Genomic DNA, 15797 nt, shown 5'->3' with positions numbered 1-15797 from the left:
TGTTATTATCTTTAATAATTACCCTCTATTTCTATATGTATATATTTCAATAAAAGTCTGAATGCAAATGAAGTTTTATATTATTTTTTTTAAAATTGGTATGTTTTACATTCGAGTTTATTCAAGAAGAAATTATAAATCATAATGTAATTTTATTTTTAAGAAAAAAACAGTAGTGTGTATATGTTGTGCAACTTTGTGAAATCATCTTTAGAATTGTCTATGCAATCAAAACGAGAAGTATGTACGACGATACGACTTATATAAAGTCTATGCATTCTTTTTGAAATCATCATTTAGTAGTATTTGTGTATATTGGCATAGAGTATGACTACATGTGCATCTCTGAGGCATAAATTGCTGTAAACTGATTACATTATAATTATAAGTATCTACTGTGTAATTTTTTTTAAATGAGTGAAAAATTTGCAAAATAAATAATAAATAATATAAATTATAAATAAACAATGCTCATTCTTTTTATAAATGATGATATCGGCACCAAAAAAGCAAATCGTCATATAAAAATCTAGTGAATTGTACTAGTTTCTAATACATATATGTATTTAATGAGTGTATGTGGGTATAGTTGTAATTATTGGAGACACAAAAAACACAAAAAGTATCGGTCGGATAAAAATTTTCACACATGTAAAACACTTACAAAGATCATTTCAAAACAAATATATAAGTTAGCAGCATTCAACACAGATGAAAGATGTGATGATGAAATTTACAAATAAAGTCTGTCGAGGGTACAGTTAGAATATAAATAATAAACAAACAAATGGAACAAAATGTGAAGAAACACTGATTGAACAAAATCATTATTGGACGCGGTTGCTGGTGAGCGAATTGCTTACCATAGGTCCCTGCTTTCCATATTCTCCCATTCTTCCAAGTTCCCCCCTCAGTCCCATAGGACCCTGGAACATCATAATACACTGCATGAACTTTGACATCCATGCAATTCAGATTCTTCCTACTAATATGTATCTATAACTTACAAAAATTTACCTATGTGGAGTATACCATTAGTTTCACCCCGATATATGTACTTGTAAACTGATTTTCACTAAAATGTAGCTCGACATTTGAAAATAAACAAGTTTATACGATTAATTTGGTGTTTTTAAAAACGATTTTGGGATTAACTTGTATTTTGATGAATATAACATACGATAAGTATTTGTAGAGTTTAAATTTAGGAAGACTGTTTGGTGCATTTTATTGTATACTTATTATTATATTTTAAAAATTGAATCAAATAAAAGAAGCAACACATATAAAAAACGTTAAGTGAAGTAAAAATAAATAAAATTAAAGTTGGAGACAAATCATATTTACCGGTAATCCCATGGGACCTGGATCTCCCTTTGTTCCTTTATCTCCCTAAAAATAACAAATGTCAATAATTTAAAGCATAATATTAATAATACGTAGACATTATATTATGGCTAGTATCTAGAAATGAAAGTTTATAGCTAAGAATATGGATTTGGTAAAAATAAATAAATGGTGCAAATCTTACAGTATCACCCTTAGCACCGTTGTTACCACGTTCTCCTTTTATTCCAGGAGGACCTTGTAAACCAGGTAAACCAACTGGTCCTGGAGGGCCTGGAGGTCCCATTATCTGTGAATGTACAAACACATTTTAATTTGGCATTTTAATGTGTTCGCATTGTTAAATAAATTTTTTTATACATAAAAAAAATTGGTTAGTAAAGATCTGAAAAAAATCTTACCTCTTGAATTTTGTATCTGTTGATTACAAATAACTTAACAGAAGGTTTAATGTAATATTTAATTAATCTACTATAAAATAATACTGTGTCATTATATGTATAAAATTTAGATAATAATTTAGGTGTTTTATTATATATTTTAAAATAATTTGTTTTGGTGGTGTTGCTTGAACCAGTGCTTCCCAATTACTTTCATGTCACGACCCACTAAATCTGAAAGAATTAATTCCCGGCCCCTAAAAAAATATTTTTTTTGGTTGAAAGGTTTATTTGGCAGTAATTATTAGAATTATAATACACATATTTATATTTAGCACAAAATTATAGGAACTTGCTTAAAAAAATATTTTTTTAAATAAAAACTATACACACATGAAACAATTTAATGCGATAGATGAGGTCGCATGTTTTTACATAACAAATCGATATCGGGTTCAATGTCAGAAATGCTAACTCGCAAATCATCTTTCAAAGTCTCCGTGGAAAGACATGACCTTTGCTTATTTTTTAAAATAAGTAATGACGAAAATGCTGTTTCGCATAGGTACGTAGTCGCGAAAGGAATAAGAGTTACCAGGGCTTCTTTTCCAATAGCAGAATATTCTTGCTGTCACCTTAACCAAAATTCTGAAATACTTTTTTCATTAAATTCCACTTCAAGCAAATTATCTGATCTGATATCGATCAACTCTTCTCATATTTTAAGGACTTGGCAAATGGTGTTCTTATCCAATTGTTCCTTTCATCCTCATTCAAGTTTGGGAAATATTTCCTTAAATATATACATTCCCTAAATATGTAATGTAGAAAAATATTCATAAATGAATATTTGCACTTTCTATTGAACATTTTCGCGGTCCACGCGTGAAATACTAAGGCCCCCCAGGGGGTCGCGACCCCCAATTTGGGAAGCACTGGCTTAAACAATGTATTGAAACAAATTCTGAATTTTAATAAATCTATGTAATTTAATTTTAAATAAAAAACATATGTCAAAATACTTACAATATCTCCTCCCATGAATTCCATTCCTGTACCGTCTCCCTGTAAATTCAACAGTGGCTATAAGTTAACATGCTAAAATTTTAAAATTAGATCTAAACCTGCAAGTAACATCTTTTTCATTGTAAGTTTCTAAATATCTGATTAAAAAGTAGCATATTGAAATAAATATATACCTGTCTTCGTCTGAGTTTCTTGTATTTCTGTGGTGATTGAACAGAGCCGGGAGCAGCCGATAGGAGAGAAATCAAAAACGGTCATTATAAAATATCATTGACAAGTAAATAAATTGCAGAATTCTAATTATAATATTTTATTTTTTAAATTTATTGAATTATTTACCGATTCTCCTTTATCTCCCTTTTCTCCTCTAAGGCCTGGATATCCAGGAGGTCCTGGGAGACCTGGCGGACCCATCAATCCGGGTGGTCCAATATCTCCATATTCTCCCTTTTCACCTTTTGGACCTTCAGAGCCCTGTATAAAAGTTAGTCATGTATATAATAAGTCTTTACAAAGAAATTGGTATTGATATTAAATAAAAAAAAATCTGAATTACTGGAAGCCCTGGTGGTCCTTGCGGTCCAGGATCACCATTGTATCCGTTTTCGCCGGAAGTTCCCGACAAACCTTTTTCACCTTTATCACCTGAAAAATATATTTGAATCTGTTAATATCATAAAAATAACACTAACCCGTTTGCTTGATACCAAAAATTAAATATTTCAAATGATAATGGTTTGAACTTACCTTGCTAAGTTGGATTTATCTTGAATAAAAGGCATATATTTTTGTTAGACAGTGCTCGATGGCAATTGCAGTGTTTGTTATATTCTGGCAAATAAATTCTAAAGCGTTTTATATTTGTAAATGTGACGTGTGCTTAGAGTGTTAATTTGTTACAACTAAAAACAACAATACTTAAACAAAGCAATAATAAGCGGTTGTTAAATAATAATTCTATAACAACGAAACAAAAATATGAATCTAAATATAATACAAATACATATTTACAAATTCAATGCAATTGTCGAAATATTTATAATCACCAACCATACTTGTCAAAAACTTTACGGTAAACATGAAAATGAAATATTTAAATCTATACATGGTAAATTCATTAAAATGAAAGTTATTTTATTTATTTTTTAAATAATAGCATATAATCTACATATTTATTTTTATATATAGTATATATGCATGTATGTATGTTATATTATTCATTGATATGTTATTTATCGCCATTTATTAGATGAGGTTAGATCAGATTTGGGTTCAAATTTTAAGACAAGTAGAAATTTGATTAATCAGAGTAGACCCATATTACAAACAAATATTTGGTATTTCATGTGATATTGTTGTTTGGCTTTGAATTTATAAATATCATGATCAAAATTTAAATAAAAGTAATAAGATAAATAAAAAACACTTATATCTACATTGCATTAAATAAATACATCTATGTACATTGCATAAAATAAAAATTATACATTACACAAAATAACAATATAAATCGGTAGGTTTTCAACCAGTAAATAATATCAGTTATATTATACAATTGTTTTTCTAATACATCAATTTATAGCATAGTATTAATCATAAAATCACACACCTACTAAATTAACTATGTGATTAATGTAAATCTAAAAATGTGTACAAGCGTACGTGATATCATGCATTTAGGGTATATTTTCATGCATGTAAATATGTATAATATGCACATATATTGAAGAAATTCCTGATGATTGAATATATGCATAATAGTATGCTAAGAGATTTTATTTCCCATTGTGGAGTTTAATTCATTATGCAGCTCATACAGACAGATTCAAGAAGTAAGATACACATTTTCAACGAAATTTCAATGATAGTCGATCGAGAAATGGAATGTATTTGTAGCATTCATTTATTAGGGTGTACACATTACCCTTTTTCCACGTTTGCCTCTCGTTCCCTTTTCCCCAGATGATCCGGGAGGACCAGTTGGTCCCGAATCTCCTTTCTCACCGCGCAATCCGTCTGGCCCTGTTTTGATCATATTGATATCCATATTCATCACACTACCATATTTTAATGATAATATATGTATAATGTAATATTAAAATATACATACATTATATGAACTATTCAGTAGCCGGCATAAAATTGTGTTACCATAAATATAGGACTAAACATTTAATCAAATTCTAGAAATTTAAATTTATTTATGTATGATTAAAATATCAATTACGTTTATGGAGAAAGTGTAATGAAAATAGGCTAAGGATTATATTTTGATAATAAGCGTTGCGTTTTCTATAATGTGATACAAAATAATCATTTGTGCATAAAATACTATTTACTTTGAAAAACGTAAATAAATGTGTTTACTGGAAATTGCAATAAAAATGTTAATTGTTACTAAGCACATTTAAGCTATTCTATCGTCGATTGATTATGGTACACTAATTCAACTACCACATCCTCAGTGCAAAAAGACTATTTAAAAGTGTTTTGTAATGTGTTATATACCTGGTGGTCCTGGTGGACCTGGTGGACCTTCAATTATTCCGGTTGGGAATTGATCACCCTTCAATGTAGTTGTCAAGCCTCGTTCTCCTTTGTCTCCTTTGTCGCCCTGTAATTTATATACAGTAATATGAAATAACGAATAAGACTATATATGTAGTAATCTTTCAACCTAGAGTCCAACACCTTCAATAAAAAGCATTGTTATTATTATTATATACATAAATACATAAATTAAATATTACATGGACATACACCCAATTAAACCAAGTTGAATTATGTATAATATATAGTTCAATGTTAGCAGTATTGTAATTGTATTTTTAATAATGTTAGTTGTTAGTGGATTATTAAAAATTGAAATGGATAATTTTTGTTATTAAATTTTGTAAATGTTATTTTTGAAATAAAAATCCCAATTAAATCTGTCTTTAAAATCTTACAGGCAACCCCCTAAATCCCCGTAATCCAGGTAGACCCGGAGTACCCGGAAATCCTCGTAAACCGTATCTCGAATATTCCTGCAAATATATTATAATTGCAATATTTTTCAGTTTAAAATAAAATAAGTTTCATGTTGAATTTTACCTTTGGTCCTGGAACACCGGGTTGACCTGTGGGCCCGATGGGTCCAGCCGTTCCCGCAGGTCCGCGTTCACCTCTTGCACCTGGGTCACCAGGTGTTCCGGTCCGTCCTTCATGTCCAGGTAAACCTTCAGTACCTTGTTGACCTGGAGGTCCTGGAGGGCCAGGTTCACCAGGTTCTCCCTTCACAAATACATCAATTAAACTTTAAACTAAATTTAAAAATTTTCATGTCACATTTTATTTTTTCATACGTGATATGTAAGAATTTTATGTAATTTGAAAAGAGGATTTTCGTTATTGGAAAAAAATCATATTTTACGTATAAATAGGATTAGCTCTTATGGGTCTTCTAAGCTTTTGTGGAAACACAAAAATTGAATATGTAAAATCAAGGCAATACAAAAAAAATAAAATATCAAATGTACATATGTACATTTGATATTTTACACTTAATTAAATAAAAAAAATATTTTCTATAAAAATAATATACATATAACAAATATCAATTCACTTTACTGTAAAAAATAAACCGTTTGTTAAAGAAATCTATATACACGTGCACGTGTTTTTCGAATGCTTATATGTAGATTTGTTATCTTTTTAAACTATTTATTCCAAATCCACCATCGTGTAAAACATATAAAATCATAATTGAAAAAATTAGGTCCAAAAAGCTAAATAATAATGACAAAAGTGATATAAAAGTATGTAAAGGTCAATGAAACGGTTTTCATTTTTCTCTGAGTAAAATATGTAGTTTTGGATTTATGAAGCTAACAAGCTAGTGAAATGTAATCTATACACATTTGTAAGTAATACAATTGTTATTATTCAGAAATATTTGAGATTAAAATATGTAGTGAGTAAAATATAAATAGGATCAATGAAACAAAATTCACGTAGTAGTATGTTAAAGAAAATTTATTTTTTCTATTTAGCAATAAAATTAAAGAAGTTTATGTTCACAAAATCAAAAATTTGGAAATAATCGTTGTATATTTTATTGACCAATAAAATATTTAATTTCAATACCAATATAAAAATAAATAAATTTGAATTTAATTTTCCTTTCAATTCCTTATTATTATAGCTTTATTGTTGTTTTACGAGATAAAGGCATTCAAAAAACAAGTGCTGAACAAATATAGGTACATACGTACATATGTTGTTAAAATTTTATTTATTAAATGTTTACATACATTCATGATAATATATCAAGAAACTACTTCTCATAAAATAGCATGCAGAAGCATTGTGTTGTGCACTTACCTTCAAAGTGATTATAGTTTGTGCTGATATATTATGACCCGCTGCTTGTAGACCCTAAAAAGTAAATACTACGAATTTTTCATTTACCAAAAAAAGCATACAAAACAACACTAAATGCGTAAAAAGTAACCGATAAAACTACCCAAGTCTACATAAAGCATAACAATATAAACATAATAATAATAATTCCGCGAATGGAAATTGTATAGCTGTGCTTCATAAAATAGAGGTAAAAATAAATTCAAGCATAAGAAATTTATCTATTTTTGTAAAAATAAAAACGACTATAAAATAAAAAAATAAAAACAATATGTACAAAACAAACAAAGCTGATAATGTCGGTCTAACGACAACAGATATTTGTTTTGTACCTTGACTGCGACTATTTCAGCATAACCCAAAGTGCCACCACGTAATGTGGTCACTGATCTTTTCATCCCCTGAAAAATATTTAATCAATATTGAAATTACCATTATATGTACATATGTATATACGATGTACTCATTCTTTCTAAGTACCTACACAAGATTTATATACATATATTTAATAGGTAGGCATATTTATTTATTTTAACCGATTCAAACTAATGCTTCAAATATACGAGAAGAATAAATATATGAGTAGAAATATAAAATAAAAATTACTTTAACTGCTGAAAACACATCAAATCCTGGATTTCCTAGTTCACCTTTCTGCCCTTTGTCTCCAGGTCTTCCCTAAAATTTTAGAAATCTTAGTGAAATATCGTAATTTTTTTGTTATAATTAAGTATCTTAATAATAAAGTATCCACTTCATCGCCGCATTTTTCTATTGAAATTTTTTAATTGATATTAAAAAATGGCAAGCGCCATTGACAAGCCCAATTAACCCTTTGAGTGCTGACGTCTTTTCTGTTGAAAGCCCGCCATGCTGAAAATTTCGCCAACATTTTCAACTAGAATTATTACAAATCCAATAGAAAGCAGGTATAAAAATTGTAGCTAATCCAAACAAACCCTAGATAACTACCGTCGAGGATTTCGAGTTTTGTAAAGGTGTGTTTAGACTTTCTGTTATATCTTGCAACAATATAAAATAAGCAAAAGAAGTCTATTAATGAATGTATTTTTCCAAAACTAGTTCCATCTTCTTCATTGTTATTAAAATATAATGCGCACAATCTAAATGCCAAACCACAATCTAAAATACTCAACAGCTAGGGATTTCCATCGGAAACTTCTGCTACGGTTCAGAAACGTCTTTATAAACGTTGGCAAATGAATGAAACGGTTTACACGACCTATTTTCTATTTTTCAATGCTACCTGGAAATGCTTAGTGGGTAGCATTCTTGTTTACTTTGTACACGCTCAAAATACAACGCCTAACGGCGTTTTTCAGGCCTATTGACTTGTTGGCAATACGCCAATCGGCGTTGGTCAGCAATCAAAGGGTTAATGTGTAGCGACTAGATTTGTGCCCACGGGCGGGCGCGTGGCGATTTTGACCTTGCTCAAGCGCCCACCGGTAGTCGCACGGCGAAAAAGTGGCTATATAATAAAAAAAAAATTATATATAATAAAGCAAACAAGCAGTAAAAATTCTGTTAATTATGTATTTAATAACTTTGTTTGAGCAAATATTAAATTACTTACAGGATCTCCTTTGGGTCCATCAAGTCCAATGGGTCCCTGAAGATAGAAAAGAATAATAGGAAATATTTATAAAAATTAATAATCTCGTTAGTATCTACATATACTTAAATATATATAATATAATACTTAAGCTGGGCAAAAGCAGTTTTTATTAATATTACCAACAGATTTGTTAGTGTTAGTTATTTCCAACGGCTCAACATTACAGTTAATCGGTTATTTCAAACAATTGTATACGAGGGTGTTTGAAAATACAAGATCTATGTACATAGCGAAATAAAAATAAACAGCGAGTGAAATTCCCTAAAAAGAGTTTTACAACGACGACCTCTTCCACCTACAAACCCGGATATACAGATATAAATTGTGAAACAAACCGGAAATCCTGGAAAACCTCTCAATCCTCCGAGTCCCTGAAACACATTAATTTCCTACATTCAATTGTATCGTCATCATTTAGATTCGAAAACTTTGCCTATTAATTTTGTCAAATTAGCCGTCACCATTTGTATATGTATGTAATACTAAACTTTTTCATGCAATTTGGCTACTTTTAATACACAGCACAACAAAATCTTTGACGCAATGTTTGTTCAATGAAATTTATAAAAATAAATAGATTTATTTAAAATAAAAAAAGATATAAAATATTTGGGAACGAAAAATATGATAACAAGACAGAATCATACTTTAAAATATAAAGTGCAGAGGAACAACATGAAGTGAGTTTCGTTTTGTTTGAACCTTTCGAAGACTCCCCTAGCAATAAAAGTGGAAAGATTGGCGACACATTCAACCCTCGCAGTGCAATGCAAAGGATTTATGTTGGAACGCCTTCACACAGACACATCAGATAAAACCGATGAGCCATCGGTTTTATCCCATGTATACGCAACTTTGCGGCTCGTTGAGAATTCACCCCTCATACTTTCACCCGCAAAGGGTTACCGTTGATATAAAAATAAAATAAAATAAAAATGAAAAGCTACCCACACAATGTCGCCGAAACAAGGAAACGCGACGTGACGGAAGAACTAATAAGCTCCTGACGCAAAAACAACGAGAAACTCGTTAAATAACGTACATTTTGTCCACCAAGTCGTCTGATTAGAAATAAAAAAAACTACATTTGGTCAACAGCGGTTTTCAAACACACCAATTCGAATAGAAGAAAATTTGGAAAACAGTGGAAAATTTTACAATTTTCATGTGCTAATTTTGCTAAGTTACAATAGTTATGTATATTTGATCAAACAAATCTTCAAAAAAAACAACTAAGTACGAATATGATATAGAAATTTTTCTTTTATTAATAGTATTCGAGACACAATCTTCTTTCATTTTGTGCTATTTTTGGATTTTCTATTGTTATACAAACTCAAAATCAAAAATGATGGTGATATATATATATGCTTTTTTCCCATGTAACGCGGTGGAACGGCGTTGCGGTATATGTTTATAAAATAACTTATAGATGTATTTTTAATATGTGAATAATCTATCAGAACTATTAGAAAAATACCTATATGTTGGCTTCCACTTATCTCTGTTTTGCACAACTCTCATATACATATCTCACCCAACAAAATTTCCTAATTTCGTCTACCCATCTTCCTTTTACCTTTTTGCACTGTCTCGGTACCATTCTAGTACTTCTTTTGTCCACCTTTCGTCCATTCTTCTAGCCACGTGGCCCGTTTTTTGAGTGCATTCTACTTTGTCTAGCATCTTGGCGTTTAATGTCCAAATTTTACATCCATACGTCATCACTGGAAACACACATTGAATGAAGATCTTATTCTGCAGGCAAAGTGGTATTTTTGATTTAAAAACAACATTCATTCACTCAAATGCACTACATCTTACTTTTACAGGCCTCTTAATTTCTTCTATATATATGTACAAACGTAGCTAGAAGATAGACGAAAGAAGTGCTGGAATGGTACCCGAGAGAATGTAAAAGGTGCAAAAAAAGTCACAGGGGAAATGGCTGGATGAAATTAGAAAAATGTGTGGGATGAAATGTACGAGAGTTTCGCAAAACAGAGACGAATGGAAGCGTGTTGGAAAGACTTTCATTCAGTAGTGGATGGCGAATGGCTGTAAATAGTGATAATTATATTATATACATACATATAAAACAATGTATATATTTTACATTAGTAAAAAAAAGTATCTTTTAACTACGGTGTTAATATATAAACAATTACACTTCACTATCATATTTGTACGAAAGTTGTTGAATTTATCGTAGATAAATTATGGCTTATTTTTATTTATTTTATTTTTATTTTACATATATACCAGGAAGGCCTTACAGGAAAATCCCAATGCGCCTTCCTGGCCAATTACAAATACAAATGCAGCATTTTTTATTATAATTCGTTGAATTGCGAGACACTGAAAAAACTCGCAAATTAACGAGACATCTATGAATTGTACATAAATTCTTATTGTACATCCATCAAATTTCAAATAGTGGTGACATAGTAGGTAGGAAGGATTTTTAGCCAATTTTTTTTTCCGGGAACCGTTTCAACAATGAAATCAGAGAAAATTGGCAAACTCTGATAGGAAACGATCAACCTGGAGTCACAAATCCAGGTCTGACCAACAGCATACTCTGAAAAATTCATTTTCATTCAGGGATAGAACCCGGCACCTTCTTGACGGTAAGCAGAAGCTTAACGTCTGAGCTATGCTGCTGGCTATGTTTTATAAAGATAAATTTTATATATCAGTGTCAATTTATCGCCGTGAGCTTTGGACCATTTGATATTCGAATGTCTATTTATAAATAAATATAATATTGTTTCTTGAACATTGGAACATTGGTGGAAATATTTGAAAATCGCTGATGCGTATGCGGAAGCAGATTAACCATTTCCGGTGCTCAGTTAATTTGGTTAATTCAGCTTTTTTGTTACGTTTTCTGCTATGTTAGAGGATTCTAGTCAATACATTTATATTATTGTATTATATATAAGTAATAGGTATATATTTGATGTGAATGTTAGTTGAAGTGCACCATAAAAAAACCGGGCGACCCGAACAATTGTCTTACCATAAAACCTCGTTCGCCCTTTTCCCCCTTCGTACCCTGCAATATCGCAATAAAACACACTAGATGAAAATCTCATACATTAAAAAGAAAGAGAAATACTAGGTTTTTTTTTTAAATTAACTTCGATACTCTATAACATAATTTAATGAATATGTGTGATGAAAATAAAAATAATAAAAAATCATGCAAAAATATAAAAATAAAATAACTACCGGAAATCCATTCTTGCCGGGAGAGCCTGTGGATCCCTGCAAAAGAAGCAAAATTATTTGCAAAATATATTTGAAAGGCGCAAAACAATAATAATAACTAAAATAAATTTAAATATGTATATAAAATAAATATAATATATAATATAAAGTAGGATATATACAGAATTATGTTTTGATATCTTATTTATGTCATACAAAGCAAGAGAGCAAAAAAAACGTTGACAATAGTGAACCATTTTTTGTGGGTAAAAGCAACATAGCTGCCGATATCTGCTTGTAAGTATAGATACATAAATAAGAAAGTATAAGTATAAGTATAAGAAAGATTATATTGATAGTAGATTTAATATATTTTTTAAACATTATGTTTAATTTTGCGAGGAAACAATTCATATTTAAAATTGAGTTTTACATTTTGATTATGTTTTTTGCTGTGACTATTGTGATTATATTTATTATAAATGTATGTATAATACATATGTAAATATGCAGGTTGTTTATATTACATTATTCAAAATCAATAACTAATTGATTATGACGTAATATTAAATGTACAATAGGGTACATCGAACACAGCGAATTTTGGAATTTGGAAACACCTCTAGTTGGAAAACATGTTCTGTATCTTGGGGATTCCGTAAAAAATAATATCAAAATTATAAAAAAATATTTGCACTGCCACCAGCCCATTCAAGTTTGTGAAAATGGTAAATTTTACCGATTTTCGAAGGTTTTTTTTAATTTGAACTCGGTTTAAGTAGTTATTTTTTGTCAATTCACCTCTTAATATAAATGGAATAATTTTACATTAAGAAAACTTCACATGGGATGTTTCTTCACATTGCTAAGGTACGAAAAAAAGTCTGAAAATTTTTCGCGTGTACCTTAAACGCCAGTATGAGCGCATCTCCAGTCCGCTGTCGATGTTCCTTAATTTTTAAATTAATTTTAATCTTTCCTTTTCTTCTTAAAATTGAATTTTTTTTAAGACCATTCCATGGCATCGTTTCCATGGAATGGTCTTAAAAGTAAAAGAAACGTTCAGCTCGAATTTTGTTGACAAAAAGTCTAATGATTACGGTCGAAGAAAGTTAATATTTTTCTAGATATGTATGTATGTAGGTAATTTACACTGATGAGGTTTTACAATGCAAAATTACAAGAAATAATAAAAATAAAACGCGATCAGTGATCGATCAATCAGTCAAAATATCAAAGTTCGAATTTTGTATGATCACACTTCATCATTATTACTTCGAACATATACAAAGTAATAAACGTAAGGTTTATCTGTGCAGTAAAATTTGACGAATTGTCTGTATTATATAAACATTATGCGTATAATATGAATGAAAAGTTTCAACAGTAATAAAAGGATAATCGCATTAAAAACACGACGGAACAAAGTACGAATGACGTAAAAACGAGCATTCGATTCGCGAATATAAAAACGTAGTAATAAACAAAAATAAAAAAGAGGGGAAAAAGCTGAAAATAAATAAACGGTTTTATGATAATAAAAGAAAAAGTTTTTATATTCTTACAGCTGGACCAGGTTCTCCAGGGTCGCCCTTTTTGCCCTTCTTGCCGCGCTTGCCCGGCGGCCCGGGGGGACCTGAAACAACAATATTCATCTCAAACTCTCAATTTATATCACATTTTTTTCATAACAAAACATTAACAATTATCGCTGACACAAGTCTGCTTTATGACCGCGACACAAATCTGTGAAACTGATTACCGGACGAGATTTATAAGCAGATTACACACAACCGGTTCCGCTCTTCGCTCACGAAAAATCGATCCACAGACGAGAAATATCGTATACGATTTACAAAACGTATAAAAAACATAATAAAATTGTTGGAAAAAGTGTGGGAAATCCCCACGAATGCCATAAGGACAATCTTGTATGAAGTATTAGAAACTTTCGCACAATCGCTGAATACAAATTTTCCCCTTCTTTTCACAACTATTACGTAAACGAATCGTTACTCATACGTTTCAATAATATAAAATATATAACTATTCTTCATTATTTGATTTAAAATAATACATTTGATACATACGTTGATATAATAATAGGAAATATACGTACGTTTGTACATTGTTATAACATTCACAAGCTAATTATCATCGATATTTCAAACCAATGAATTGTACATAAGTGTATGTGAACTATAATATATAAATATAGTTTCCGGGTATTATTTTGAAATGTGTGAATGTGATAAAATCGAGATCGAATGTGGACCACGGAGCCTAGCGAGCTCATTACGAGCATTGTTTAAGGGGAGAGTGAGAACGAGTGAAACTTTCTGCTACTTTGTGGCGTTTGTCGGCGAAGTTGAGATATTTTAAGCCGAAAGAAGATAGGGGATTAATTATGACTCGGCTGGAATGTGAATTAAGACGAAGCTGAGCTCTACTACAATACAAGGCACACAATAAAACAAGGGATTTCCTCGGGCTTCCGGGGATTTGACGAGTTCGCAAGCCCAAATAATAAACACACAACAATGCCGACACATATCTAAATTTTATAGCACATTTCACTCAACCTATGTATGTATTGTACGGGCAATATAATTCAGATATGCATGTATCCGAATCGTGTGCCGTTCAGATAGTGTCAATCATTCGACGTGAACACGATGCAGTTCGCAGATAAATGCAAGTGCATCGCGATCGAGAATAGTAATGAAGATAACTGTCAGACTGCATTCGAGTTTGAGTGCACCCAATTGACACACGTTCGTCGATAAAATGGAACCGTATAAATCTATAGATGATCATGAAATGTGTTTGTATTTTTGTCATGGCTGAAATGATCGTTGCTACAGATCAATTTGTGTGGCGATTTTCGCATTACGGTCGGAAAAAATCTCGACATTTTCCGCTTTAGTTTTGTAGCAACGTACCGAGAATCGACGTTTATCAATTTGGATTTTCCTTCAATTGGCATCAAACAAACTTTAGCCCCTCTCAAACGAACGCCGAAAGAGAGGAAGAAATAGGAAGTTCATTATGTTACGAGTAAGACTTGGGTCACGAAGTCGTAGATAATTTCTTTTGATTTGCGACCGACAGAGTTTTCTCGTTCGCTCTTCGCAATAACATGCGAAAGTTTTTATATTAGTTAGAAAGGTTGAAAATCTCTGATTTCCCATCTGGACGTACAAATTGATTCAACGCAAGGTCTATAAAAACGCAGCACCGAGTCTTCACTTGAAATGATGATGATAAAACCAATAAAAGCAGTTTAACGACCACCATAAATCCCATAAATTTCAAGCTTAAAATCCGTTCACAAAATAAATTAAATAAAGATCGAAAATGAAGGCATTCGCCTGTATATACAAAAGATCTATTTTGGTTTGATGCATTTTTTTAAGCTGTTAAATCTTCACAGAGCCGAAGAATGCACTCGTAAGAGCTTACCTATCAATTAACCCTATAATTTACAGTATGTAATTAATCCAAAAGATATGTACGTTGTTTTATAACACAAATGAATTTTGTTCAAAGTTTACGAATTCACAACTCAACAGCTCGCCACATCACTGCATGTAAAAGACTACTTCTATTCATACTATACAGCACCACCCGTTTCCATTACCTTCATACTTGTTTTGAAAAAGTTAAAAGCAAAATCGGCTCGCATACATATCACAGAGCATGACGATACGGCCCAATATTTATTTTATTTTATTTTATTTTATTTTATTTTATTTCATACCAGGAAGGCATTACAGGTAAACCCCAATGCG

The 15797-nt window shown here is 30.9% G+C and overlaps 1 protein-coding gene across 1 annotated transcript; it reads right to left on the bottom strand.

Annotated features, from left to right (window-relative positions):
- Positions 1-827: 827 nt before the first annotated feature.
- LOC143912323 (uncharacterized) lies at positions 828-13661 on the bottom strand. The gene is made up of 15 exons (XM_077431607.1): positions 13572-13661; positions 12028-12063; positions 8752-8787; positions 7761-7832; positions 7487-7555; positions 5847-6026; positions 5262-5367; positions 4671-4775; positions 3310-3398; positions 3093-3227; positions 2927-2953; positions 2754-2810; positions 1532-1636; positions 1348-1392; positions 828-926 (listed from the first exon to the last, which is right to left on the bottom strand). The coding sequence occupies exons 1-15, from the start codon at positions 13659-13661 to the stop codon at positions 828-830; spliced, it is 1251 nt and encodes a 416-aa protein (XP_077287733.1).
- Between the last annotated feature and the right edge of the window lie 2136 nt (positions 13662-15797).

This window comes from Arctopsyche grandis, chromosome 5, assembly GCF_051622035.1.
Source record: "Arctopsyche grandis isolate Sample6627 chromosome 5, ASM5162203v2, whole genome shotgun sequence".
NCBI classification, from domain to species: Eukaryota; Metazoa; Arthropoda; class Insecta; order Trichoptera; family Hydropsychidae; genus Arctopsyche; species Arctopsyche grandis.
Note: the sequence above shows the minus strand (reverse complement) of the source record. Positions and strands in the feature narration are given on the sequence as shown.